Below are 26,965 nucleotides of genomic sequence, written 5' to 3'. Positions count from 1 at the left end.
GGCAGCCTGTGGTCACTGACTGACTACGCCCAGACTCCTGACAGAGAGAAGCAGGCAGGTACAGGGTGGAGGATGAAGGCAAATAATGACATCAAGCCACAGGGGGAAGGCATTAGGGAAAAAAGAGGTGACAGTGAGCCTTGGACTCTGAAGTCTCTGGGCTGGAGGCGACTGTGCTGCCGGGAGCCACAGGTTAGGAGGGCCGGGCACTCACTCTGTTTTTTGTAATAGTCTTCCCAGGCCTTGCTGTAGTTGGGCTGGCTGCTCTGCGGCTGGCTCTGCTGGCCTGTGCGAAGAACACAAAAGCAGTCAGGCCTTGCTGGCTCCTCACAGCCTCAGCCCCAGCCCGCCAGCTGTAGGCCCTGCCCTGCACTCCTCCACCTCACTCCTGGCCACACACGGCTCTGCAGCCCTGCCTGGGAAGGAGGTGGCAGCTGGCAGGGCTGGGAGGAGGGGTGTAACTAAGATCACTGTAAGGGTGGGGCTGGGCACACAGGGCAACTAGCAAGGCTAGCCTGACCCTCTTCAGATGGAGACGCGAGCTGTGGGTCCACAGATGGGGGGCTTGAGGGCCACAGCCACTGCTGTTCTGAGGCTCCCCAATCAGCCTTCCAAAGGACAAAGACTCCAGAGGCTGCTGAGCACTCTCTTCGCGTGGCCCTCTGTTCAAGGCCTGGGGGCTGTGCCTCTGGACCAGCGGAAGTGGAGGGGCCATGTGGAGGAGGGGCGGGCGGCACCAGTGCACTCCTGGACCCTGTCCAGCCTCAGGCAGGCTGGGGTAGGGCAGAGGGAAAGGGGGTGCATGTGTTAGGGTGGTCCAGCCCTTCTCTTCTGTGCAGGACCCTGGGTTCACCCTCTAGGCTATGTGGGCAGTGAAGACTGGGGGAGGCAGAGAAACAGCCAGCATCGGGGAACAGAGCCTCAGGACTCTGCCAGGCACAAGAGGGGGTTCAAAGACTTGACCACAGCGGTGAGTCAGGACCTCTCCTTCTGCCCAGGCTGGGGCTGGCTCAGGTGTCCACCTGCCAAGGCCCACAAAAGGCCCCCTCACTGTCTTGTCCCCTATAAGGATTGCAGCCTGAAGCAGGGAGGAAGGGCGAACCACTGCAGAGATCACGCAGCCACATGCTTTCGCCACTAGTTCACTTTACTGCAGACTGAGGAGCAGTGTGGGGAAGAAGCAAGCAGAGGGAGGAAGGAGGGAAGGAGACGCCCTAATTCCTCCCATAGGAGCAGGACAAAAGGGACACAGGCAGCAAACACTCTTCCCTCAGACGCAGAGGGCGCCGGCAACCAGGACTTTGCTGCCAAACAATATTTCACCAACCCAAACCGGTTCTCAACTGCAAAACTCCTGAATAAACAAAAAAAGCCAAGCTCCACAACATGAGATGAAGGCTGCCCAACCACTGGGTGCCTCCTGCGCTCTCCCTTCCTCAGCCCACAGGCCTCTGCCAGTTCCACCCGCCAGGGGGCCGTTTCCCCTGAAGGCCTCCCAGGCCTCAGTGTCCCCAGAGTCAATCCTGGCCACCTTGCTGCCTGGAGGATTCTCTCAGACTAGAACAGCAAGTGAGGAGCCGAGGAACGGAAACAGGGTCAGCCCCCGTGGCCAAGCGAGCAGAGGGTAAGGGGATGGATGGTGGGATCTGGGTGCCGTGTGGGTGCTCACTGCAGAGTGTTCTACGATATTTGAAACGTTTCATAATAAGATACTGGGGAAAAAAGGGAAGAAACACAACTATACAATTTCAGAGCATGCAAGTACTTTAGAATTCAAACTCAAACCCTTGATTTTGCACGTGACAGAAGTGGAGCTCCAGAGAAGGCAGGGCATGCCTAAGGCCACACAGCACTGGCCTCAGGACTGTGTAAGGCTGAGGTGGCAGAACCCCAGAAAGGGGGCTCAGGCCCTCCGAGCCAGGCTGTGAGGCGGGGCCTGCGGCCTGGGTGCTGTCAGAATCTGCAGACACTGAAGAAGCCTTTCCAAACACAGGACAGAAACTCCAGATGGGTCAAGAGAACCTGGATCGTACTAAGGTGAGGGTTCTGCTTTGCTTTGTGAAGGCCATGCCAGAGGGGCTAGACCAGCTCTGAAACCCAACAGTGGTTCCTGAAGCGGCTGTGGGGACAGAGTGGGCGGCGGCTTTGATTCCCACCAGGACTTTCTCCTTCACAACCAGTCTCCCTGGAGAGGCGGGATGCAGCAGAAGTCGTTCCCTAGCTGTTTGCTTCTGAAAAGTTCAGGAGATGGAAGCCTGAGAGGGGAGAGGAAGGCAGCCACCCAAGGCAGGGGGAGGAAATCGGGGGGCCAGGAGCCAGCCCCCCAGGGGGTGGAGAAGAGGAGGAGCAGAAGCTGGCTCAACCCATCCCCACCCATGCATGGGGAACAAAAGTGACAGAGGCCCAGAGCTCTGAGGACAGGTGGGCCAAGAGAGGGCCAGCCCAGAGTCCCCAGCCCGCCTGAGGTTTGTGCAGTTTCCCTTGGGGCCTTTCTCTGAGCATGCACAACCCCCAGTACAGGCCTGCAGGAGGCCCCAAGCCCCACCCGGAGGGCTCCTGGTCATTTGGGGAGGGGCATCCTGGGCCTGCTGGCTGAGTTGAGCGAGGGTGTTTTGGCCCCAGGACTTCTGTGGGCCCCAGCCTTTCTGGAGGGCAGGCACTCCCAGCCCCGAGTCACTTACTTGGGACCTGCTGTGTGGGCTGCTGCCACGCCTGGTAGGTGCTGCCCCAGCCCTGGGTCAGAAAGGCCGGAGGACCACTGTGGATGACAAGAGAGTCACTCGTTCCTATAGGAGGCAAGTCACCCCTGTCGTCTCCCTCTTCACTGCTCACCTCCCTCACCCCAGCCAAGCATCACCAGACCCTTGCCTGTCGGCAGTAGCCAAGTGACCATCCTAGTCCCGTCTGTCCCCAGCTGAGTCACAGCAGGTCACCTACCTCACGGGGGTGCTGTGGGGATTCCCGTTCACCTTGGCAGCCATGTTTGGGAAGCACCCGGAGCTCCTTGGAGGAAAGGTACTGGGAAAGGGGAAGAGACAACAGACTGAGCGCCTCACCATGGAGGGCTCGTCCCCTCCCCCACCAGCCCCAGGGCACTGAGGGGCGGTCAGGACAGAAGACCCTCTGCCCTCTGAGAGGCTCCCACCCCATCGCTGAGGTCAGTGAGTGATAGGCCGGAGGGACGCTGGTGAGAGGAAAAGAAACGAGTCCTGCCCACACCCAGAACCTCAGGCCTTGGCTGGCACTCCCTAGAAGCAGCTGGAAAGGACAGGGGATCTCTTGGGAGCGAGTGAATTCTCCCAGGCAAGACTGATGCAAAAGACTCACTTTTGATGAGGTGGGGCAGGTGGCTGGCTGAATGGACTCTGTCCGAAGGCTCCAGGTGCTCCGAGATTGGTCCCCTGTGGGGGCACAGAGGGAGCTCTCACCCACTGTTGGCTGCACACCTCTTTCCTCTGCCCAGGTCCACCCCGAGGCAAAGCCCAGCTTTTGGGGGGATGGAGTCGAGTGAAGTAAGGACACCTACGCACTCACACTAGCCTTCCTTCCCACAGCAGGCTGCGCTGCAGAAATGGCTTCTGCCCTCCAGCAACCAATACCACCATACAGCCAGTCCTGGCACCACCACAACTGCCCTGGCATCACCCTGGGGGTAGGGACCAACCTGCTTGACTCTCCCGTCAACTTAGGCTGGCCCAAGGCTCTTTCTGCCATTCTACGTCCCCATTGAGGTGAGCAGTGGCCCATCTGTCCTCCATCAACACTCCCTTTCTTTATCTGCCTTGAGGTGCCTGAAACTAAAGCCAGAGTCAATGAAAGCTGCCTGCTGGGCTGGCCGCCAGGGCAATGCCAGCGGAGTCCCGGGACAGCGTGGGGGGAGGCTGCCGCCCCAGCCGCTCATCTAAGCCCGCAGGGGAACGGCTCTGGGGCCTCGGCTGCTGTGGCCTTGGTGAGTCCTGCCAGGCTTCCTTCATTGCTTCTGGGCCTGGCTCTGGCACTCCCTGGGTCTCCGACCCTTCCCTTCGGCAAAGCAGGAGGGGGCTTGCCCTCATGTGATGTAAGAACCCACAGGCACAAGAAGCACAAGGTGGCGGGAAAAGCTGGTACCTTGGACATCCAAAAGAAAACAGCTATGAGTAAGCCAGGTGGGGGAAGGACCCTGTACGTACGCCAACTTTCTCATCTATGAGCTGCCTGGCCACCTCGATCTGCTGGGGAACCCCCCTGATGGTGAATCTCCGCAGGTTGGGGTCGCTGTTGGGAGGCGGGTTCCTCTGAAGCTCCACGTGCGCCCCTGACTGCTGGTTGATGCTTTTGATGTTCTCACCCCCTGTGGACAGCAGAACACAGACAGAAGAGTAAGCAGCTACTGTGGCAACCCCTGAGGCTCTGGGGCACTTGGCTCCAGAAGAGGACTCGGGGGGATTTTGTGCACGTCGGCATTTGCCCTGACAGTAGAGAAGTACTCTCTATTTACTCCAAAGTGGTTCCAACTAAACCCAGGGCTCTCTCACTTGCAAAAGTAGCTTTGGAGTGAAGCTGGACTTTCTCTCAAGGCCAAGATGAGGCCACAGATGCCATGTGAAACCTCCATGTGAAGGCCCTGAGTGGCCCAGTGACCAGGTCTCAGCTGAGGCCTGTGGGTCTACACCATGGAGCCAGCTGTGGGGCTCCCGCCCAGCCAGGGATGGCACTGCCCTTCTTAACACAAGAATGGTGAGCCAAGGGCCCCTCCATGACAATGGGGCCTTCAGCCTGGCTGTGGGCAACTTTCTCCATAGGCCAAACAGATGACCACAGGCCCAACCATGCCTGGAGCCCACTCGGGCCTTCAGTATCCCACCGCGTCACTTCTCAACTCCCTGCCTCCTCCATGGGGTGACAGTCTAGATAGGCAGTGCAAGGATGGGGTGGAGGTCACAGAGACCTGGGTGGAGCAGGGCTAATGAAAATTTAGTTGGTCTCTTTCAAAAACCTGCGAGAGTCTCAGTCTCCGAATGAAATTTGCGTAATAAAAACTCCAGCAGCGTAACAATAGTTGGATTCTTCTTCTGAAATTCACAGAACTTGTGGATCTGCTCCGCTCAACTCCGTGGAGGATGGAGCGTTGCTAGGAGGAGCCAGAATACAAGGATAACTTGGAGCACAGTTTGGAAAAGTGGAGAAAAAGGTAATCTGCTCCAAAGCTGGTATAGGGCAGCAGCGAGCCCGGGTGATCAAAAGCAAAGGCCGGGGGCCAGTGTTGGCCCCTCCTCCGTGCCCACAGTCAAAAAAACAGGCCCTAAATGCCATGTGGCACCTCACCAAGACACCGTCCACAATCCTCCAAACACTCCAAGCTTCCCTCTACCCATTGCCAGAAAAGCCCTGTCTCAACAGCCTATCAGGCCAGTCGGGAGGGGACGCTAAAGGCAGACACAAGGGCGTCTTGCCAGGATTCTACAGAGGTCAAGGAATGAAAAAGACAGGTGGTCCTTCCTGAAGGCAGCAGGGGCAGCCCTTACAGGGGAGAAAAGACGCCAGGAGGCATGGCATGCAGATAAGGTCGCATGCAGAAGAGGTTGGTTAAGTTTAGGGTGGTTTTAAATTTAAAAAACGACCATCAAAACCAAATGCTATGCTTGTGATTTCCTTAAAGTCCTGCTGGAGTTTCAGAGAAGCATCCCTGCATTTTCCACCCTGGCCAGACCCGCCTGTCTGGGGACACACCGGGCCAACGCCTACAGCTCTGATTTCCTCTGGGCCGCTGCAAGCCTCTCCTAGGGGACCTTTACCTCTGCCCTTTACTCAGAGGCCATGGATTTTATCTTCTCTGCACCATGAAAAGCAGGCTTCTAGGCAATGTTTTTTGGGGAGCAATAAAGAATAGAGACTTGGCCAGGCACGGTGGCTCACGCCTGTAATCCCAGCACTTTGGGAGGCCAAGTCGGGCGGATCACCTGAGGTTGGGAGTTGGAGACCAGCCTGACCAACAGGGAGAAACCCCGTCTCTATTAAAAATACAAAATTAGCCAGGTGTGGTGGTGCATGCCTGTAATCCAAGCTACTCGGGAGGCTGAGGCAGGATAATCGCTTGAACCCGAGAGGCGGAGGTTGCAGTGAGCCAAGATCATGCCACTGCACTCCAGCCTGGGCAATAAAAGCGAAACTCCATCTCAAAAATAAAATAAAATAAAATAAAAAAGAATAGAAACTAAAATGGAGACCATTTCCACAGGCACACCTAAGACTCGAGGGAACCCTACCAGCCTCCACGCAGACCCACACGGTCTGGAGGCAAAAGCACAAGGACATGAGTGTATGCGACTGAGAATCCCGTGGTCCCCAGACAGCTGAGGCCCCAGCCCTCCCTACTGGGCCCCTCATCCCCAGGCCTTGGGAACATGCTAATAAGGTGAGGAGGCGCCACAAAACCTCGCGGGGCCGGAAGGAGTTAATTTAAGTTCATCTTCCTTCAAAATGAGGTCACTAGCTTGGCACATGGTGGCTGTCTATAGACTCATTCAGCGGCCGCTCCATTCTTCTACCTGATGGGAGGCAGAAGTGCCCCACCAGTGGCCCCCCGGCTGGACGTGAAATCGTAAAGCAATTAATCAAACCTGCTAAAAGGCCTGGCTGACAAGAGCAGGCTGGCTGCGCTATCTGTCAATGTTGCTGTGTTTATCATGGAAATCCAGCAGGGGCCAGGGAGGCTCTGCGTCTGTCCAGGCCAGAGGCCAAGGAAAGCTGGGCCTGACTGCATGGGGCTCCTCTCTCCCTTGCCCAGGCGCCCATCTCAAGGAAAAGAGATGTCTCACGTGGGCCCTGAGGGGGTGGGTGTATGTGTGTGTGTGTGTGTGTGTGTGTATGTGTGTGTGTTTAGTGGGGTGTATGTGTGACATAGAAAGACCCTCCCATATCCGAGACGCCAATTAGGTTTCTTTAGGCTGCTATTCAAGCATGGGACACAGACCAGTTACTGCTTCATTCTCATTACTGTTTTCTAGGAACCACTCAGGATGACTTTGTGGAGGACCAACTACGAGGGGCTGCTCTGTGAGCACCAAGGGCTCACTATGAGAGCCTGTCATGGTGAGGCAACAACGCTCAGTCAGGGTTTAGAGACACAAGCAAATGAAAACTTCGCTGACAAAACGGTTTGCAAAAGGCCAAGAAATCTAGATCTAGCTAATCGTCAACCTACAGGCATCAACTAGCTGCAGTCTCACAGCAGTCAGGCTGACGGCCTGGTTAGCGTGGGACTTCCGGCAGCATCTGGCGCAGCCTGCAATATCCCCAAACACTCACCAGCCCGCACACCTGCCGGCAAATGAACACAAACCCACATTGTTCCTACCAACTCTGAGTGGTTCAGCATCTAAAAGACAACACGGTTTCTTGCATTTTGCAAGAGCATAAAGCCCACAGCGTCTGTGAGCAGGGACGAGGGCAGCTCCTGGGAGGTGAGTGTAAGGGGCTCCCACCTGCCCAGCTCTGGAGGTCTCTGCTGGTGAAGCATCCCCAAGTCTTGCCTATCCAATACAAGCACCCCTCAAGCAGCTAAGAAGCATTTGGTGATCAAAAAAATTTGAGAAATTCTGGAGAGACGACTGTTTTCTCCACATGCTGTCAAATACCTAATGAAGGCAAATACGAAACCCAGTGACAACGGGAGTCCCCCGCTGGCAGTGAGGCCTGGCTCAGAGCCCCACGGAAGCTGAGCCCTGCTGCCACACTGGGAGAGGCCCCACAGCCTCGGTCCTGGTCTCAGTAGCCTTTCTGGGTCCCAGGGCTAGCCAAGATGAACTGCTGCCAATGGCTGAGAAATGTGGCTGCTCTCTCCTGGTTCTCAGTGAAGGACAAGAAAGAGCTACAGTAGCCATGAATGAGGGTTTCTTCCTAATGTTCTCCAAAATGCCCAGAAAAAACTAACAAATCAATGTTTATTTCCCTCCAGAGAGAGTCCGTGACTCACGGTAAATACGCAGAAAGGATAAAAACCATTTTCACATGTTGTGCGGATCAAGACCAAATACTCAAACCTGGTCAGGGGAAGAAGTGACACACTGTGGAGAAGGAATTTTCACTGCAGATATTGTCTCAACCGTCCCTCTAAGTTCCTTGGAGGTGAGTTAATTACCAGTTGACTGACAAAGGCCCCCCATCTTGCGCAAGGTATCTTTTCACCAAGCTAGGCTGCCCTCAACAGGCAGGGAGTTTTACTGCTGTCTCTTCATACTCACAGGAAAAAATTCACTTTGCTCCTCACAACAGGCCCGTCAGCAGCCTCAGAGAACCATGCCAAGCAGGGTTTCGGCAGAAGGTGGCTACTGCCCCCAGACTGGGCAGCCCCAGCCTGCAGCAGCAAAGTGACTTCACCAAAGGTTCCAGAGGTCCCGTGACCTGCCCTCCCTCAAGCCAAACAGCTGAAGGGGGACTGGAAACCCCAGCTGCCTCTTACCTTTGCCTATGACGAGGCCACACTTATCGGCTGGCACCGTGTATGTTATCTCCTGGACGCCACCAGGGGCTCCCACACTCCAGTCACCACGGCCACGACCTCTTCCTCTGGCTGCTGCCAGGCCTCCAAAGCCGTCTCTTTCCTGGAAAGATCACAGGGCTCTAGTGACCTCTGCCACTGCCACAGCACCACTGCTCCTCTTCTCCAGGGAGGAGGTTAAGTGACAGGATGTAATCAATGCCACCCATTAGAACCTAGCACCTTTCCACACTTCTCATTCTGAAGGGCTCTTTTAAGCCAGAATTAACACCCATCACAGGTGTAGCCGGGAGGACCTGTACAGACAAACACACGCAGTTACATAAACAGCTCAAATGTATCCAACAGAAATAGGCAGACACAAACTCCAAGGCTGAAGCCCAGCGGCCTTTCTCCCTGGAGCTTTCCTCACTGGGCCCCGATCTGCAGGCATCAAGAGCTGGTTTCTCCCTTGCAGCTGAGGACCCTCTTTCCTGCGGCGGACACATACTGGGCCTATGGGAAGCCAGATGTGGACAGCCTGCTGACCCTCCCCGACCAGGCACTGCTATGAGTCACAACACCTGGCACACCAATCAGCAAGAAGGATAAACAGATTTTACTCAGTTTTAGAAAACTTCTTGGCTGTTGTGCCCCCAAGCAGCAGCAGCAGCAGCAGCAATAGGTTCAAGAGTGACCATTCAGGGTTACTTTAGAAGGGAGGAACAGAGGGAACCTGCCAGGGCCTCCTCCCCATGAGGGGCTGGAGAAGTCTCTGAATCATTCCCTCACTATTCACCCAGCAGAGAAAAACCTAAATCTAACAGCTGACAGAGGAAGAGCCCTTTCATTGAGATGGCAGCAAGTCTCGTTCTAGCCGCCGTCTGCTGAGTGATTTTGGAGCTGCAGTATTTAAACTCTCTTAAACGTGAAGGGTGAACCTGGTCAAGCTAAGAGCTATTTCATGGAAGGGAGAAGCTGCACAGACTTTTCAACACACTGAAGAAATGTTGCACAAAACCTGCTTGTGTTGATTAAGAGTAAACTGAATGTTTACCCAGAATCTAAACCAGCAGACAGCTGAGACAACTGGAGTGCTTTTCCCCCGCACTCTGCTTTTATGAGAGACAACTGCCAAGTAAACAAGGCAATTTTAGAATTTATGTTCACACACGCACACGAGCACACAGTCAATGTTCTGGGTATGCCACAGATCTCAAAGAAAAGGTTTTCTCCCAAACATCTCACAGCCTCTGTAGCGCAAGGCTCATAAACTCTTTTTTTTTGGTTTTTGTTTTTTTTTTTTGAGACAGAGTTTTGCTCTTGTTGCCCAGGCTGGAATGCAATGGCGGGATCCTGGCTCACTGCAACCTCCGCCTCCTGAGTTCAAGCAATTCTCCTGCCTCAGCCTCCTGAGTAGCTGAAACTACAGGCATGCGCCACCACGCCCGGCTAATTTTGTATTTTTAGTAGGGACGGGTTTCACCATGTTGGTCTTGAACTCCTGACCTCAGGTGATCCACCCGCCTCGGCCTCCCAAAGTGCTAGGATTATAGGCGTGAGCCACCATGTCCAGCTAATTTTGTATTTTCAGTAAAGACAGGGTTTCACCATGTAGGTCAGGCTGGTCTCGAACTCCTGACCTCAGGTGATCCGCTTGCCTCGGCCTCCCAAAATGCTGGGATTACAAGAGTGAGCCACCATGCCTGGCCAAGGTTCATAAACTCTTGCTACAAAAAAAAGGACGTTAGAGATCATTTAGAGCAGGTGTGTTCAATCTTTTGGCTTCCCTGGGCCACACTGGAAGAAGAATTGTCTTGGGCCACCCATAAAATACACTAACACTAATGATAGCTGATGAGCTTTAAAAAAAAAAAAAAAAAAAAAACCCACACAAAAAATCTCATAACATTTTAAGAAAGTTTATGAATTTGTGTTGGGCTGCATTCAATGCTGTTCCTCGGCTGCGTGCAGCCCACAGGCTGAACGAGCTTGATTTAGTGGCTGTTTCATAAACTTGTCTAATCCTAAGAATTGCCTGGGTCTCTAGTGAAGACCCAAGACCCTCCCCTGGAAATGCTGATTCAGTAGATCTGGGGTGGGGGCCTACACATTTGTAATTTGAGTAAGAACCACCAGATGGCTCTTAGGGGATCACACGGAGAGCACTGCCTGGTGCAAAGCGCCCTGAGTGTGCTGCTGGGAACACCAGACCCAGAGGTTCAAAGGCTGCTCCAAGGTCACATGACTGATGGCAGAGCTGGCACTATAATTTCCAATCTCTTGCTTTATTCTTCCGTTCTGGTCATTCTCAAATGTATCCTCAGTCCTACCATCAGTTACAGGGGTTCCTAGCACTGTCATACAGGCTGGCTCACAGTCCAAACATGTGCAGAAATCAAGTGCATGAAGGGCAGCTTTAGGACCAAATTTGGAGGACCCTGAAGTGCTTTCTACCACTAAGACTGGATTTCACTAATACAGATTAACATTAAATACACTTGATTATTTGAAACTTGGCGACCAATCTCCATGGTATTTCCCCACATGGTTTAAATAGCCAGAAACTTACTGTGTAAAGGCAATCTAGATGGTGAGGTAAATAAAGTCAGAATAATAATTAATGAGCAGAAAAAAAATACCAAGAAGGCAGGAAAGAGGCTGACGCAGAGAAACTGCTGGTTTCTCATAATGTGACTTGAGGCGCCTCAGGGTGACAGCTCTATGGTGCTGCACCGAGAGCCCCGGGTAGCACTTTCCACTTCTGCAGCCCAAACACTCACACTCCGCAGAGCTGGACCCACCTGGGCTGTAAGAATCAGCTCGCTGATGATATGCGCTGCATGCTGACACCGATCCGGAGGGCCCATGACCTGGGCAGCTCTTTCTGGACTAATCCCATCGTCTGAGGAGCCAGGTGAGAGACAGGATTAGAAAAAAGCCCAACGTTAGAAGGAAACAAGGATTAATCTGATTCCCAATCAATATTCTTACCCGCGGTGCCAAAAGGGGCAACAGGAATACTGCCAGCTGCAGGGACTCTTTTGGAGTGATGTGGGTGATAGGAAAATGTGTGTAATTATATTGGTTCGCATGTTTCAGGTCAATGCTCAATTCTTATGCAATTATAGCCATTTAAAAAATGTATCATTAAAGAACTAAAACAAAACTTGACTTTAAAAAAGCCAAGGGAGTCAGAGCAGAGCTACGGCAATAGCTTCCAGAGAAGAGCCTGCCATGTTTTCCTCTGTTCAGACCATGTCGAAAATTTTGCTCATTAAGGCAAGTTTATAAAATTTAAAAATCTGTCCTTTATTCTAAGATGTTTTGTCTTTGTATGTGGTTTTAAATTATCTCCAATTTAATAAAATCAAAATTATATATATATATATTTTTAAATTTTACTTGGCAAAATCAAAAGCTGACATACTATGCATTTATGACATACTATGCATATACTCCAAGGAGAAAAAAGAAAAAAGGCCTGGAAATCAAAGGTGACCGACATGTATCCGGGGAGGGAAAAGAAGGCTGGGAGAAGAAACTAAGATTGCTAATCTGGTAGCAGAATGTTGCAAGGATGAGAAAGGTGAACACACATGAAACAACAGCCAAGCCCTTGTTTCGTAAGGTGTTTTATCATCCTTTTAACACTAAGGATTTTTGAATCATCAAACCCACCTGGTTTAAACTGAATCCTCACACCGGCATCATTCTGGATCTTTTTGATCATTTCCCCGTTTCTTCCTATTACAATCCCCACAGCAAACCTTGGCACAGATACCTAGGCACAGAGAAACCAAACCTCATCAGAACTTTTCACAAACCTGTCTTTTTAAAGGGCACTTTTTTTTTTTTTTTTTTTGAGACTGAGTCTCGCTCTGTTGCCCAGGCTGGAGTGCAGTGGCACAATCTCAGCTCACTGCGGCCTCTGCCTCCCGGGTTCCAATGATTCTCCCACCTCAGCCTCCTGAGTAGCTAGGATTACAGGCACCCGCCACCATGCCCAGCTTATTTTTGTATTTTTTAGTAGAGATGGGGTTTCACCTTGTTGGCCAGGCTGGTCTTGAATTCCTGACCTCAAGTGACCTGCCTGTCTTAGCCTCCCAAAGTGCTGGGACTATAGGCACGAGCCACTGCGCCCAGCCCAGGACACATTTTTTTTAACACGCAACTTAGTTTTTATTATAGTGCATTCCTGGAAATGATATAATAAAGGACATTTTTCCCTTTTAGCAATAATATTGTGGTTGAACTGCATTCTTTTTTTTTCTTCTTTTTTTTGAGACAGAGTCTTGCTCTGTCGCCCAGGCTAGAGTAGAGTGGCACCATCTACGCTCACTGCAAGCACCTCCTCCCAGGTTCATGCCATTCTCCTGCCTCAGCCTCCCGCGTAGCTGGGACTACAGGCACGCGTCACCACACCCAGCTAATTTTTGTATTTTTAGTAGAGACTGGGTTTCACCACATTGGCCAGGCTGGTCTCGAACTCCTGACCTTGTGATCCACCTGCCTCTGCCTCCCAAAGTGCTGGGATTACAGGCGTGAGCCACCATGCCCGGCCTGAACTGCTTTCTTAACTGTTAAATGCATCCAATTTGAGATTTGATCAAAATGGTTATAAAAATGAATAAGGCTTATAGATAAAAGATGAAAAATAGTAATTTTGCCTTCCAATATACACACCATACACACTGTTACCCAGGCTGGACTTGTTACCCAGGCTGGATTACAGTGGCGTAACTGTAGATGACTATAGCCTCGATCTCCTGGGAGGAATGAGCCTCCCTCCTTAGCCTCTAGAACAGCTGGGACTATAGGAATGTGTCACACTGGACTAATTTAAAATAATTTTTTTTTTTTTTGGTAGAGGTGGTGTCTGGCTATATTGCCCAGACAGATCTCAACCTCCTGGCCTCAAGTAGCACTCCTGCCTAAGCCTCTCAAAGCACTGGGATTACAGGCGTGAACCACCATGCATAGCCTTAGTGGTTCTTTAAAATGTATTTTTTTCCTTCATTTTTCTTTTATTGTGGCTAAAATATACATAATATTTATCATTTAACCACTTGTAAGTACACAATTTAATGACATTACATACATTCACAATGTTGTGTAACCATCACCACCATCCATATCCAAAACATTTCATCATCCCCAACAACCCTGTATCCATTAAACAATGACTCCTCCTTCCCCCACCATCTGATAGCTTCTACTACTTTCTGCCTCTATGCATCTGACTCTTCTAGGTGCCTCAGATAAGTGGAATCGTACAATATTTGTTCTGTATCTGTCTTATTGCACTGAGCATACTGTTTGTAAGGTTCATCCATGTTGTCGCATACAACAAAATTTCATTCTCTAGGATAGATTCTGACCCCACTGCAACCTCATCAATAAATACAGGCTGCCGAGGTTGATAGAATCATGATATACATCACCAAGAAAACCTGAACCTTGGTTTTTACCTGGGCAACTGGTTAACCTCTAAAGCAAAGCTTCAAAACCAAGAGAAATGGCCCCATGTCCTAAAGTGCAGCCAGCTCCCCTCACTGCAGGCTGATGCTGTTGCAGTCCACCCTTGCACCCACCCTAAGAGGCGAGAGAATTCTTAAGGTTTTGAGACAAAAGTTAACTAACTTGCTCAGGGTGAAAGAGCTAACCAAAGTGTGACCTACAGCTTTGGTCCTCACCTCATTTGCCTACTGACCTGTAATTTAAGCATACCTCTATACTGCCTCCTCCCATCCGAGAGGTGAAATCGCCGCGTACACCCCGAAAGTCAGCTTGCTCTTTTTCTCGGATAATCTCTAGTACCATTTCTCTTGCTTGCTGCATAAACACAAACAAAAAGCATTATGAGAAAAAATTCCTGAAAAAAGATACATCACCAGGTGAAATTTCAAGATCAAACCCTCTTAACTTGGGTTTAAAGGCGCTCAGCTGTAGGACAATTCACTTATTACTTATGGGACATGTAGGGGATGTGTGCATCGTATCTTAAGTGATGTGTTCTTTCCACTGCCCAAATGTCCACACAGGGAAGGGTCCACCTTCTATAAAAAGCCTTAGTTGGGTGAACACATCTGCGTGTGGTGAGAAATGGATTCCTATCACCCCTAGGCATTTTTTTTTTTAAATCTTTTTCTTTCTGATCAATAAGGTGGATTGACCTAGGTGTTTCTTGACGCCATTTCTTTCTAGCAGGAAGGGGTGTCTAAGAGCTCCCACTGAGGGCAGGTCCATGAGACAGAAAACTTTGCCAAGGCTTTACATCACAGAGGAACTCCAGTAAGTTAAAAAGAAAAAGCTGAAAGCCAAATACATTGCTTTAAACAAACAACAACAACAAGAACAACAAAAGGGCAAGCCTATCTTATTTCTATAACCTACTGGTGAGACTTCCTTGTGGACGTCACTACATCCCAGGCAGATTCAACTGTCCTTCTCCCCAAAACACACACTTGGCAAGTCTATCGTTGCATGTTGGCCAGCCCGTGCCAGTACCAGCCACACAGGAATCTGCGCTAAAGACCTATTGTACCTTACAACTCAAGGGAATGCGAGAACTGTGTCTAGGAAGAAACAAAATAAACCCGTCAGCAATTTAAATCTTAGGACATTTGGAGAAATCTGGACATGTACTGGATACCAGATAATGTTTCAGAAGTACAGTTTTCTTAGGCCTGGTTATTCTTAGGAGACACATGCTTAAAGGATTTAGGGGTAGTGTCATAACATCTGCCACTTCAATGATAAAGAAACACACACACATGCACACACATACAGCAAAATGTTAGGCAGGTTGAAGAGATATATAGGTGCCCTAAATACAGCAGGCTCCATCTCCTAAATGAAAAAAAAAAAAAAAAGTGAAATACACAGTTTTAAAATTTAAAAATCACCAAAACCCGTTAAGTTAAAATTATTTTCCTGCAAATTTATGGGACATTAATGATATATTCTTTGCTTGGGGTCTTTCCCTACCAAAGACACCATCAAAGGCTGTGATAGAAAAAGACGGCCTCTGAGGGAGGGCAGGCACTCTGTGGCCCCCCACAGGCCTGGATCCAACACCAACACAGTACTGGAGCCCACAACCGGACGCTGAGCGGGGGGGGGGAAAGGCGAGAGGCAATCTGGTTCCTTAAATGCCCAACTGTTCACACTGAGAGAAGGCTGGGAGCTCTGGAGGAGGCAGCGCGTGGGGACTCTGGCCTGATGGAAGTGAACGACCGTATCACTGACTGGAGTCCCTAGGCAGAACCATGCCCATCACTGCCCTCACTCCTGTTCTAAAACTGTTATTTGACAGGTGTACCTTGACCAGCTTAGCTGAAGGACAGGGTTCAGAATTGGGGGCAATATTTTGTCAGGGACTGGAAACTTTCACTGATCAAAACCCCAGTGTTCCCAGAGAAGACCCATTCCTGATGGTGGCCTGGCTCACCAAGGAGCATCACCCCGGAGCTACTCTGAATGTGGCAATGGCAAGACAGGCTGCAGGTGGCAGAAGAAAGTACATCTGTGTTTCACTGAGGACAGACAAAAACCCTACACCCTCCGCCCACTTGAATTCCTGCTACTAGCAAGAGTTGGAAGGACAGGACCACCCCAGGGGATAGAAAACCAAGCCCCTTACTGCTTCCAGCCAGCGGGGCTGTCCCGCCTGGCAGCTCGGGGCGCAGGACACTTGCTCTGAGGGCGCCCAGGCACTCGGGTGGCTCTGGTGCTCACCCTGTGCTCACCTCCAACCTCAGCTGAAGGGCTTGCAAAATAAGCCCAGAAGAGAATGAGCAAGTAAACACCAAGCAGAGCCTGCATCTCAGCTGACCCCAGGTCAGCAAATCAAAACTGCACCTGGAAGGATGACGTGGGGGAAACAAAACAAAAAACCAACTGCCCCTGAGCCTTGCCACCAGCAAGAGCTCAGAAATGTTCTGCACACGCACAGTCTAAAACAGTCACCACCAGCCTCAGGTGTTACTGGGCATTTGAGATATGGCCAGTGTAAATGAGGAGCTCAGTTTTTATTTGAGTGAATTTAAATAGTCACAAGTAGCTAAGGATTCTGGTTTGGGCAGCACAAACCTAGATTCTTTTTATCACCAAACTTTGTTGAGAACAGTTTACCTTCAATAACGGAGCAGCCAGTTTCACAATTACTTGAGGAAGATAAAAGCTCTAGGGTACCACCAAGTGATAGCCCCACAGACAGGACTCATCCAACCCATGGCTCTTTCCTACCTGTACTTTAAATGCGTCTCCAGTGATACGAAGAGGCTTGTCTGCTCCCGTGGGCAATGGGCCATCCTGGATCATGACCATCTTCACCCCTGTCCGCTCCTGTGGGGAACACACACCGGCAGAGCCCTCATGAATAATGCAGGGTATGAAATGCAGGGCAGCACAAAATCAGATCCAGTCACACCCACAATAAGCCCACATCCCACCTACCACCAGGGACTGCCTTCCAACCTGAGCCATGAAGCTGGCTTCTGTGACAGCAGACATATAGGTCGGGTAAGACCATGTCCAAATGTGAGATGTAAAACCATCTCCTAAAATAATTCCAGTGCCTGGAGTATCTAAGCACTAAGGAGCTACTTTTACTGAACGCCAGGCACTTGGCACATACTCCATTTGACGTTATGTGATTAGAACTTCTGCAGAACTGAGTCAAGTCCTGCCATCTTTCTACTTCAGCACATATGGCCCTAGGTCCAGAGCTAATGAGTGGGGGACCAAACCTGGGAAGCTGGGATCCCAGATGATAAACTCTCCGAGTCCACATTAGGATACCATCCTCACAACCAGGACCCAAGGACCGGGTTATGAGATGGCAGGCAAGGGAAGCCACAATCCTTTACTCGCAACTGCAAAATCCCTTTTCTGAAAGAAAGTTTACTTATAATTCATTTGGCAGCAAAACTGAACTCATGTCAGTGTATTTTTTGCCTTTCTCTGAGTGTGAGTATTATTCTATTTAGCTACAGAAATATGCATTTGATTTCAGGGTACAACCCCAGAACTCGCTGGGAGTGTCAAATTCTGAAACCTGTTTGGTCCCGAGTGTCTCAGATGAGGGATTCTGGCACTAACAGCAGCTAATGCTCATGGATCATTCACTCAGTAACAGGCTCTTATATAAAAAGAAAAGAACGACTATTATTTTAGCTCCATCACAGCAGTGAAGCCTGCACTTGCCCCTTTTGACACAAAAAGACCCTGAACCTTCAAAAAGTAAATGAGCACATTTAAGATCAATCAATTAGTGAGGAAGAATGCTGGGTCAGAGCCTCTGACTCCAAATACTGCACTTTTATCTGAGATGCTGTCCTTTTATGATAAAAGCAGCCCTCATAGAGCTCACTGCCAAAAAGGCTGCTCAAAGTTCACAGGGGCCCCTGATAGGGCACACCTGCCCCAGTACTTGGCATCGTATTTGGCATCAGGCGTGGCCGTGGCGTATGTTCAGAAGCTGTCTGTCAAATGGAGGAAGGAAGCCTCAGCACAATGCTACGCAAAGCCAGCCCAGCCAGGGAATGCCAGCCGTGAGCAGATCTCCTGGGCCGGGAAGCTGAAGACCTGCTGCGAGCGGCCGCTGTGCTCCGTGCTCCGGGCTCACACACCTGCAACTGCTTGATTGTTTCCCCTCCTCTGCCGATGACCAGACCCACTTTAGATGCGGGAATGAGAATCTCCTGGATTGTGCTGTTGCTGTCTATGTCATTATGAAAGCCAGGTCCATTTCGACAGCGGTCCACAATCTGTCCCAGGAGCCGTTTGGCTTGTCTTTGGGAGGGAAAAGAACCACAAGAGAACCAGCATTAAATGGAGGCTCTAAGTGTGCAAGACAGGGAAATAGCACTGAGGGAAAAACCTGCGGGAGTCAGGGCAGCCCTCCATCCAGCTCCAGCTCCTGCCCCCACAACCCGGAGGTCTCTCTGCCATCCGCCACGCTACTGGGCTGGAATTTAAAAGCAACACACACCACAGTACCAACGCTGCAACACAGAGCCTTGCCGCCCCTTTCAAGCCTGCCCTCTGCTCATGTTTGTGTCTCCACAAAGGTGTCGTCTCCTATTAGGATGCCAGCTGCTCTGGAGGCAGAGACCATCTTTTATCCCTTTACATCTCTCTGTTCCCCCATCCAACATGACCCTCCTCACAGAGTATACTCAATATACATTTGTTAAATAAATGCAGGCAGGAGAGAGAGCCAGCAATGAGAAAGATGGGAAGAAAGCAAGCAAGGATTAGTACTCACTGTCTGAACTCCCATACTCCACGCTTCTTCATAACCAACAACACTGCTCTATGACTTTTAAGCTAAGGCTATGAATCCCAGTTTGGTTCCAAGAGGTGGGAAAGGGGGAGGCGGTGCTGGATGCAGCTGTGCACTCACAGACACCTGCTTTGGGCTTTCCATGGCAGCCAGGTTGGGACCCTGCGTGTCATGTGTCCTGCTATTTGTGTTGATTTCTTGGGCAGCGGGGGAGGGCAGCTGCAATGTTGTGACAGCACAGCCCAGGCCACCAAAGTCATCTGCTGTGCCAATTTCCTTTTCTGCACCAGAATTTCTCCTGGTTGTTATTTCTCGTATTGATTCTCTAAGTTGCCACACGCAATCTGCTTTTTGGTTTCTCTAATGGAGAAGAACTCAGCTACTAAACAAGCTGGCTGTGCTGCTCACTGAAGACAATGAAATTTGTTTCCTCCTAAAGTTATAATCCCATTGCCTCTGCTCCTTGGGTAGACAGGAAGCAGGAATGGTTAGAAGAGCAGGAAGAAAGAAGAGAAAGGCAGGAAATAGATGTTGCCTTTTGTAGTCTTGAGCCTTTGTGTACAGAATCAGCTTCATATATCTTCCCAGTTACAGCAGCTTTTTAATATTTTGCTTGTGTACTAGATTAACCTGTGTTGGAAGAAAAATGCTTTGACTCCAGCAAACCATCCAGCTTGCCCTGTAATGCACACCTGCCGGCGATATTTATTATGGTTCACTGCTTGCAATGTGATGGCAGAACAAGAGAATTTAAGCTCATCTAGACTCCCTGAGAAATGGAAACAATAAAACAACCCTACCTATTGAGTCAGATATAATCTTAGCACCCCTGTCCCCAAATGCGGTGCTGCTCCATAGATTGAGGGGCAGCGAGCGGGCTCTAAGTCAGTATGTTTCCCTTTCCCAGGAGGTTCTTGGATTTATGACACCTGCACCTGGTATAAGGTTCTGAGTATGTGAGTAACAGGGTAGGAAAGCAATGTTAGTCTTAAGGCTGTTGCAAGGGCGCCAAAAGTCAAGACATCCTCTGGCCAGTCCGTACGGCCCTCTGAGTAGAGCAAAGGTCACGAAGAGTTGATTCATTTGGTTCACAAACATCAGAAGGGTAACGGGATCAGCTTCCAGCCAAAAGACCTGGTACCAGGATTCTCAGTAGCTCACCAAGTGACTGGCTTACTAATCCAGACCTGCTCAGGTAAAGGAGGTGTTAACAAGGAAGAAGTAAGTTGATTAGAGCATTCAGGTGGGGTGAATGTACACTCCTGAGACCCTGGTTTGAAGTAGATGTTATGACAGCTGTGGGGTTTAGAACAAAGGTGATATCTCGTGTATTTAAGGTAACAAAAACCCCTGGCACAGTAACCTCCCAGATTTTTTTCCTGTGGAATTATCTACCTGTGTGGCCAGACTGCAGCACAGACTCACAGTGTTCAGTAACAGTGTTGCCCTTCCATTTCTCCCCATTTGGGGAAGGAGGAAGAAGAGTGAAAGAAAAAGTAAATAAAATAAACTTACTCAATACTTTCTGGGGTTCCGGTAAGTACACAGGGCCTCTCTGGAATCCCAGAACTCTCTATAAGAAGAATCAAGAAGATGAGGGGTGTTGGTGGGCACCGGGCACATGCACCTCTGCCTCTGTAAGGCTCTCTCTAGGGCTGCTTCCTATGCCAGCCCCGCAGAGGCCCAGGCTCCCAGAAAAAGACAGTTTGCTTCCACTTGTGGACAGAATATTAAGCTGGTAGCTCCACCCTAGATTCTCGAAGTAGAAACAAGTCCCACAGGGGAAGCTAGAAGGACATGACAGAGGTCTGTGAGTTGGTCCTGATCACCCATCTCAGCTTCACTTATGACCCACTCACATGCTAGTAATTGTTTCAGTCACTTTATCGTGCTATTCCTCAGTTTCTCCATTTGTAGTTTAATGGTCATTTGTCTGCACACGGCAAATAAGCTAGTACTCTAGGAAGGAACTTCATGACACGCACATCAGGACCATACCAGTTATTGCATGAATGTCCCAAGAGATCAGTGACATCTATGTGGAACTGGGCCATTTAACGAGAGAAACACATTACTTTCTAACACCACACGTGATGCCTCATTTTGTTCCTAAAAAAATTTGCTTCTTAAAATTCTTCCTCAGAAAAATGAAAGAGAAATAGCTAACAGGAGTTACTGCCTTCAAGACACTGTAATAAGTATCTTTTAAAAGGACAAACATTTTTCTAGTCAAATGTCCTTCAAACCCCTTCCTTTGCAATGGAAAGAGGTCAAGCTCAAATTAGATGACAAAACCATAAATAAAATAAAAAATTGTTCTTCACTCCATCTCTCTCCATGTTGCATAGTCAAAATGGACCCAGCTAGGAAAGGTCATAAAACATGTTCGGTGAGTGCTAATTCAGCCAGGACCCCCAGCTATCCTCTTCCCACAAAGGGAAGGGGCAGTCTCATTCATGGGAGCCTCCTCTGATGCACGCAGTCAAGGAGTGACCCCAAAGCCATAGGATTCCCACAGGCCCCACTATGCCACTATGTCTGGTATAACATTCTGGTGCAGAGAACATAGGTCCTAGAGTGGCAGGTGTTTGGGAAGGGGCCATGTCTGGCCACAGAGCTGAGGAAGGGTTTACCCCAGAAGCCAGATAGGAGGCCTTATCTCCGGGCCCACCTTTGCTCTGATCCTTCTGGTTCTCATTTAGGAGTCCAACTCCCAAAGTGCAAGGAAAACACCAATCGCATATACTTACCCAAGCAACAAGCAAAGTACCGAATCTGGAAATTTTTGCAAAATACTGATTTCTATAAAATTGATATCTATTTTTAAAAAGCCTTACCTGAAGCAATCTGAATTTTGCAACCAGATTCTGCTTGAATCCGTGAAATCTGCTCACCTCCCCTGCCGATAACTGAAACAAATTGAACAGGGTCAGAATACACGCCCCTATTCCATATTTCACCACGCATGAATGACTGAATTAATTCCACAAACTGTGACACTTGGCTCACAATATTACACATCGAGTTGGCCCCCGTGAGCCCATCTCCACTCTTTGGGCATGATGGCAGCAGAAGGCCCGTGTGAAACAGCCTACAGGCAGAGGGGATTCGAGCTGAGGTGAGGAGAGGTGGGGAAGGGGGGGACATCCACAGCCCAGTACTCTGGTTTCTCCCCCAGCCTGAAGAGACCTGCAGCATTTCAGAGCTGTGGGGAATGGCATGTGCAAAGCATTCTACTACAGGTGATACTCACAAGAGAGACTAAAACAAAAAGAACATCCTGGCAAAGCAGCTCAGAAAAAAAGAGAGAGAAAAAGAGACAGGAATCAGGGAAAAAGTAGACAACATGGATACTTACTAAATCCAACCATTTTGTCAGGCACTTTGAATTCTTCCGTTATTACCGTCCTAAAAACAAAGAAGATTTTGGAAAAAATACAGAATACAGACTTTTGCAGCCATTTTAGGTCCCCAAACTGCTCATACTGGCAATGTTGCAAGATAAAAGCTTAAAATGCATCAGGCCAATTTGGCCAACAAATCCACCACCATCTACAAAGAGTGTCACGTAATGAACCCTCTGGTCAACCATTCCTCCCAAAGATCTAAGCCTTTCATCTCCTTGTGTCAGAGGAAGAAACCTCCGGGTTTTCATGAAACCATCACCTCCTCTAACAGCTGCCTTTTCTTCATACAGCACCTCTCAGTGTTGCCTCATTCTGCCTGGTTAGGTGCTCTCTAACCAACAGCTCATCAATCCCAGGTCACTGAAAGGTCCTACGGGGTTTTGGGAGATGTTTAGACTTCTACTGTGGAGTCCTCTCTAGATGAAGACATATCCAATTTTTCTTCCACATTCTTTGTTTCCCAATCTTTTTATTGTTTTCTGGCCTCCCTTCTAATTTATGGATGTTTTTTACAGTGAGACGCCCCAAATGGAACCAGTATCCGATGGAGGCGTAATCAGTGTTGACCAGAACAGAATAATTACCTCACTTACTCTGCAAGGTACTTCTGTTAAATGCTATCCCATCCATTATGTGCCTTTTTTTTTTTTTAAACTACTACTGCACTGGTTTTTTTCAACAAACCTTCAAATCTGCCATACAGTGTATTGTGGACAATGTCCAATTTGCCCAACACCCCAGAAAGCAATTAAATCTCAACATTTACCTTGGGAGGATGCTAAATGCAAGTAGTCAAAAAAAAAAAAGGCAAGCATTTTTAAACATCTCTCACACAGCTGGATTTTTACCCATCACGGAAAGGATTGAATAAGTGCATATTTTTAGGGAAAGTGCATCACTTAAAAGAAATGCAATAGCATAAATAGCACTTGCCACTGTTATCATTTTGATGGGAACAAACAGTCTTCTCCCTCCCTCCTTGAGGGAGTTTACACCCTCAAGCTTATGAACAAGACGGGATTCTCTCCACCTCTTGGGATGTGTTCTCCCCAAATCAGGCAATTCATTCCCAGCTTCCTAATCAGTAACACCATGGATGTGAATGCCAAGCCCTGCTGTCCCAATGCGTCCTGCAGCAGAAGCCAGGTCCCTGTCAGGATGTGCTTCTTGACCCTGTTATGAGGGATGACAGGGCTCTTGTGCATGCGGCCAGGAGGCTGCTGCTCACACCATGTGTAGCATGAGCTGTCTACTCTCAGAAAATATTACCTGGGAATTGACTACAGGGGCTTCAACATTACTGCAATACAAAATGTCACGAAGCCCAGGCAGCCCTTGGCCCTAAGGAACAACTTTAGCCAACTCTGAGGAAGAAACATTCCAAGACGAACTGCTCTGGGTTTCCCGGAAGAAAACGTTCTAATCTAAATGCAAGGCTGAAACTTGTCCAAGGTATAAAATATAAACACCTTGGAAAAGAAAATCCTGACTAGTTCTGGCTTTATAGGAAAGTCAGCATTTGATACTAACGATCACCTCATTTAAATTTTTCAATTCATCAACAAACAAAACAAAGCAAACAAAGAAACAATAACAACAACATCAACAACAACAAAAACCCCAGGATAAAATTTTTGTTTAACTGATGACCGGTGATTTCTAAAAACTCCCAAACATCTAGGCAGAATACAAGATGACAGAATTGTTTTGCTGATAGAAGGTTAAGGATATGTCACAGCAACAGATACATAGCACAAAATTCATCCTTCCAGAAGAGAAACTGTGGCAGTTTCTTGTATATTTTTTCCTGTTTAAAGGGCAATACACCATGACCACACATACCCCATCTTACAGATTGGCCTTTGTAAAACTCAAGGGCTCTTTCTGTATCTCTCTAAATCCCCTACGTTTGACAGAAGGCTATGAGGGGACACAGAAACAGAGAATCAGCTGGGCTGAGGCTCTCTGGCAAGTCCCTACCACTTCGGAAGGATGGAACCCTGGCTTCTGGCCTCCTCGCCATGCACTAGCCACCCACCCATACTCCCTGAGCACCCAAAGCATTCTCTTGTGAGTGTCTGACCCTCACATTTCGAGGTGTCTCTTCCCAGGTGAAGGAGCTGAGGATTAATAAAATACTGACAAGACCACAAAACCAGGTGGGAAAATCTCATTCTCTCCTTTTAAATTAAATGTACATTGGTAGAAAGAGCAACTCCAATCTTCTACAAGTATTTTAAGTTACTGCAATAATGGCTGATTTTTAATGCCTTGTATTAGTTTATCCCTGAGCTGACACTATCTTGGAAATGGCTAGCAAAAAACTCGAGTCTTAAAGAAGCCTAACCCATGCTTTTTCACACTCTCAACCTCTGACTTTCTAGCACTCTAGTACAGATGGTGGATCAATAAACAATTAGAAATGATCAATAAATAATAAAACGTAACCCACTGCTTACCTTTGATGTACCAAGGCCCCTAACTGGTTACCTACTGTGGCAAAGAGAAAGAGAAAAAAAAAAAAATCAAAGCATTAGCACGGATAAACTAACTTCATCCTTACCATTCTTACCATTTTGGGGGGGGGGTGGGCGGGGAAAGAAAGGCAGAAAGAAAGCAAACAGTAATTTAGGCTCAGTGGCTGAAATGAATGAGTTATATGATATGAAACAGGAGGGGACATCTTGATCAACGCAGTCTGTAACCCAGTGTCCAGCTGAACACAGGATAAGAAATTGATCTGTGTGTCCACATGCTGTGAGGCCTGGGAGAAAATCCTGCTAGCCTAAATCCCTCTAACTTCCTACCTCCCTCCTGCTCTGGATCCAAACTCAATGTAAAGATGGAAAGAGATCCTTCTTTCTCTTTTAAAAACAAATGAGAAGATTTACCCTCCTTAGATGCATTGTTAAGGACTGCTCCACAGCAGCTGTAGTCATGAGGAACATGCACATATGCTCCTCCTGGCCACGGGGGAGGAGACCCCCCTGGTGCCCCCCCCCACCCCCACCCCCACCCCCAAGAGCACAAGCATCTGAAGGAGAGGATCCAGCCTCCTCCCTCCACAGGCCTCGTCACGGACCCACCAGAGCAGTCCATGTGCAGTGGACACTAAGAATGAGCAACTGCCTTTCAAGCCCATTTCACAGAGACAACGGTGCCAAACAGCCTCTTATTATTAAAACCAACTCTGTAATCACATTCCCACAAAACCACTTTAGCTACGCTTTTTGTTCCAGTTTCTCCTCTTTCAGCTATTGATGAGTGTCTCCTTCACCAGCCATCAGCAAAAATGATTCTGTAGTATTTCTCTTTTGGAAAATGCAGCTCAGGAAACACAGTCAGCAGACAATGAAAAAGTACAAATCCTAAACATATCACAAAGAACCAAATGCACCTTACAAGATGCTAAAAAGGGCATTCAGAAATATGTCTTTGGGGAAAGTTATTCTAAGGACATGAGCTAAGTCGGAAAGGATCGATTACACCCACTTGAGGACAGAGAATGAAATGGTTTGACAACTGAACTCCATGTGAATCAGAACGGGGAGCCAACTGCTCTGCTTGTGCTCAAACTCACTGTTGTCATTCTCCGACTGGACAGTAAAGAGACAAAGGAAAAAAAGCAGACCATGACATTTAAAAAGAAGAAAACGCAAAGCAAAACAATGCTAACAAAAAGTAAACGAAGCTACTGAGTCAATAACATATTTCTTCTGGATCAATAACAAGATAATGGTCTACAGCCAAAATATTGACACTAGACACTATTAATCTGCTTATCTCAGGGATAAGAGAATTGTTTTTTATTGACTCTTAAAATTTTCTCTTTGCCTATCTGTTCAAATATAACAAACATTCTTGCTTGGAACAGGTAGTGTTCACAATTCCCATTTTGCATGAAAACTGGACAACCACCAGGTCAGGAAAGGAATCCTCACCACAGACTCAGCCCCTGAATGATGTTGGGGCTGAGACATTCCTGAGGGAGGTACGTCGGCCACGTAGGGCAGTGGGGAGGAAAAGAAACACACCAAAGGAGAATGTCAACAACAGAGTACCTGTGAGCTTGGTTAGCTGTTCCTATTTATGGGTCAAGCTCAGCTTCCCTGATTGCTATCGGAATTCCCCTCTTAGTGGGTAAAGAATCTACTGAAGCCAGAAGAACTAAAATGTCTTGAAATGATGAGAACACAGAGGAGAGGTGCTCAGTATTCCTCAGCTGGGGGAACGAGGCCGCACCGTGGGTTCTGGTCCACTGCGTTGTTTGGTAAAGGACGTCAAAGGGCCGATGATCTTCAGAAATTTCTGTCTCAGCCAGAAAAGCCACAGAAACAAAGGGCAGTGCTACCATAAAGAACTTCCTGAGATTCACAAGAATATTCAGAGGGCTCCTGTTCAAAAGCCATTTGAAATTTTGTGCTTATCACAAAAATGGCAATTCCTTTTTGTTGGCAAAGCATGTGTTACAGGTGCCACGCACATGACACCATTCCTGCCAGCCACAGTGGAGGCACTCATAATGACCAGAGATGAAAATGTTCACACTATCATCCCACAGATAAATGGGCTGCTGAGAGCTGCATCACTGAGAGGAAATCAGGTTCAAGTCCAGAGTCAACTCTGAGCTGGCAGATGCTTAGGAAGGATAAATCACCTCCCTCCTCCATGCAAATGCTGGAGTCCACCCAAGGCTGAAACATGCGATTGCAGTTTCATTCCCTTCGGAACATTCCCATTTGCTGCCTAAAAATGAAAACCAGCAGTTAGATCAGGGGCACTGAGTACTCATATGGCCAACTTCTATGT

At 48.7% G+C, this 26,965-nt stretch overlaps 1 protein-coding gene across 6 annotated transcripts in view; it reads right to left on the bottom strand.

Annotated features, from left to right (window-relative positions):
- Positions 1-26,965, bottom strand: part of FUBP3 (far upstream element binding protein 3) — a 58,177-nt gene that overhangs the window by 3,511 nt on the left and 27,701 nt on the right. For 3 of the 6 annotated variants that reach the window (XM_032165427.2, XM_058445137.1, XM_058445138.1), the window contains exons 3-17: positions 24,616-24,649; positions 22,108-22,157; positions 21,587-21,658; positions 20,265-20,322; positions 18,094-18,256; positions 16,709-16,807; positions 14,189-14,293; positions 12,140-12,242; positions 11,263-11,363; positions 8,441-8,582; positions 4,170-4,330; positions 3,328-3,401; positions 2,938-3,018; positions 2,682-2,758; positions 215-286 (exon numbers count right to left, since the gene is read on the bottom strand). In XM_032165427.2, the coding sequence (XP_032021318.1) occupies positions 215-286; positions 2,682-2,758; positions 2,938-3,018; positions 3,328-3,401; positions 4,170-4,330; positions 8,441-8,582; positions 11,263-11,363; positions 12,140-12,242; positions 14,189-14,293; positions 16,709-16,807; positions 18,094-18,256; positions 20,265-20,322; positions 21,587-21,658; positions 22,108-22,157; positions 24,616-24,649 (1,392 nt within the window). Of the gene's footprint in view, positions 1-214; positions 287-1,294; positions 2,232-2,681; positions 2,759-2,937; positions 3,019-3,327; positions 3,402-4,169; positions 4,331-8,440; positions 8,583-11,262; positions 11,364-12,139; positions 12,243-14,188; positions 14,294-16,708; positions 16,808-18,093; positions 18,257-20,264; positions 20,323-21,586; positions 21,659-22,107; positions 22,158-24,615; positions 24,650-26,965 lie in introns of those variants that run through there. The other 3 variants (XM_032165428.2, XM_032165430.2, XM_032165429.2) reach the window with 3 other exon arrangements.

This window comes from Hylobates moloch, unplaced genomic scaffold (assembly GCF_009828535.3).
Source record: "Hylobates moloch isolate HMO894 unplaced genomic scaffold, HMol_V3 SCAFFOLD_10, whole genome shotgun sequence".
Classification (NCBI taxonomy): domain Eukaryota; kingdom Metazoa; phylum Chordata; class Mammalia; order Primates; family Hylobatidae; genus Hylobates; species Hylobates moloch.
This window is presented reverse-complemented; position numbering and strand designations above follow the sequence as displayed.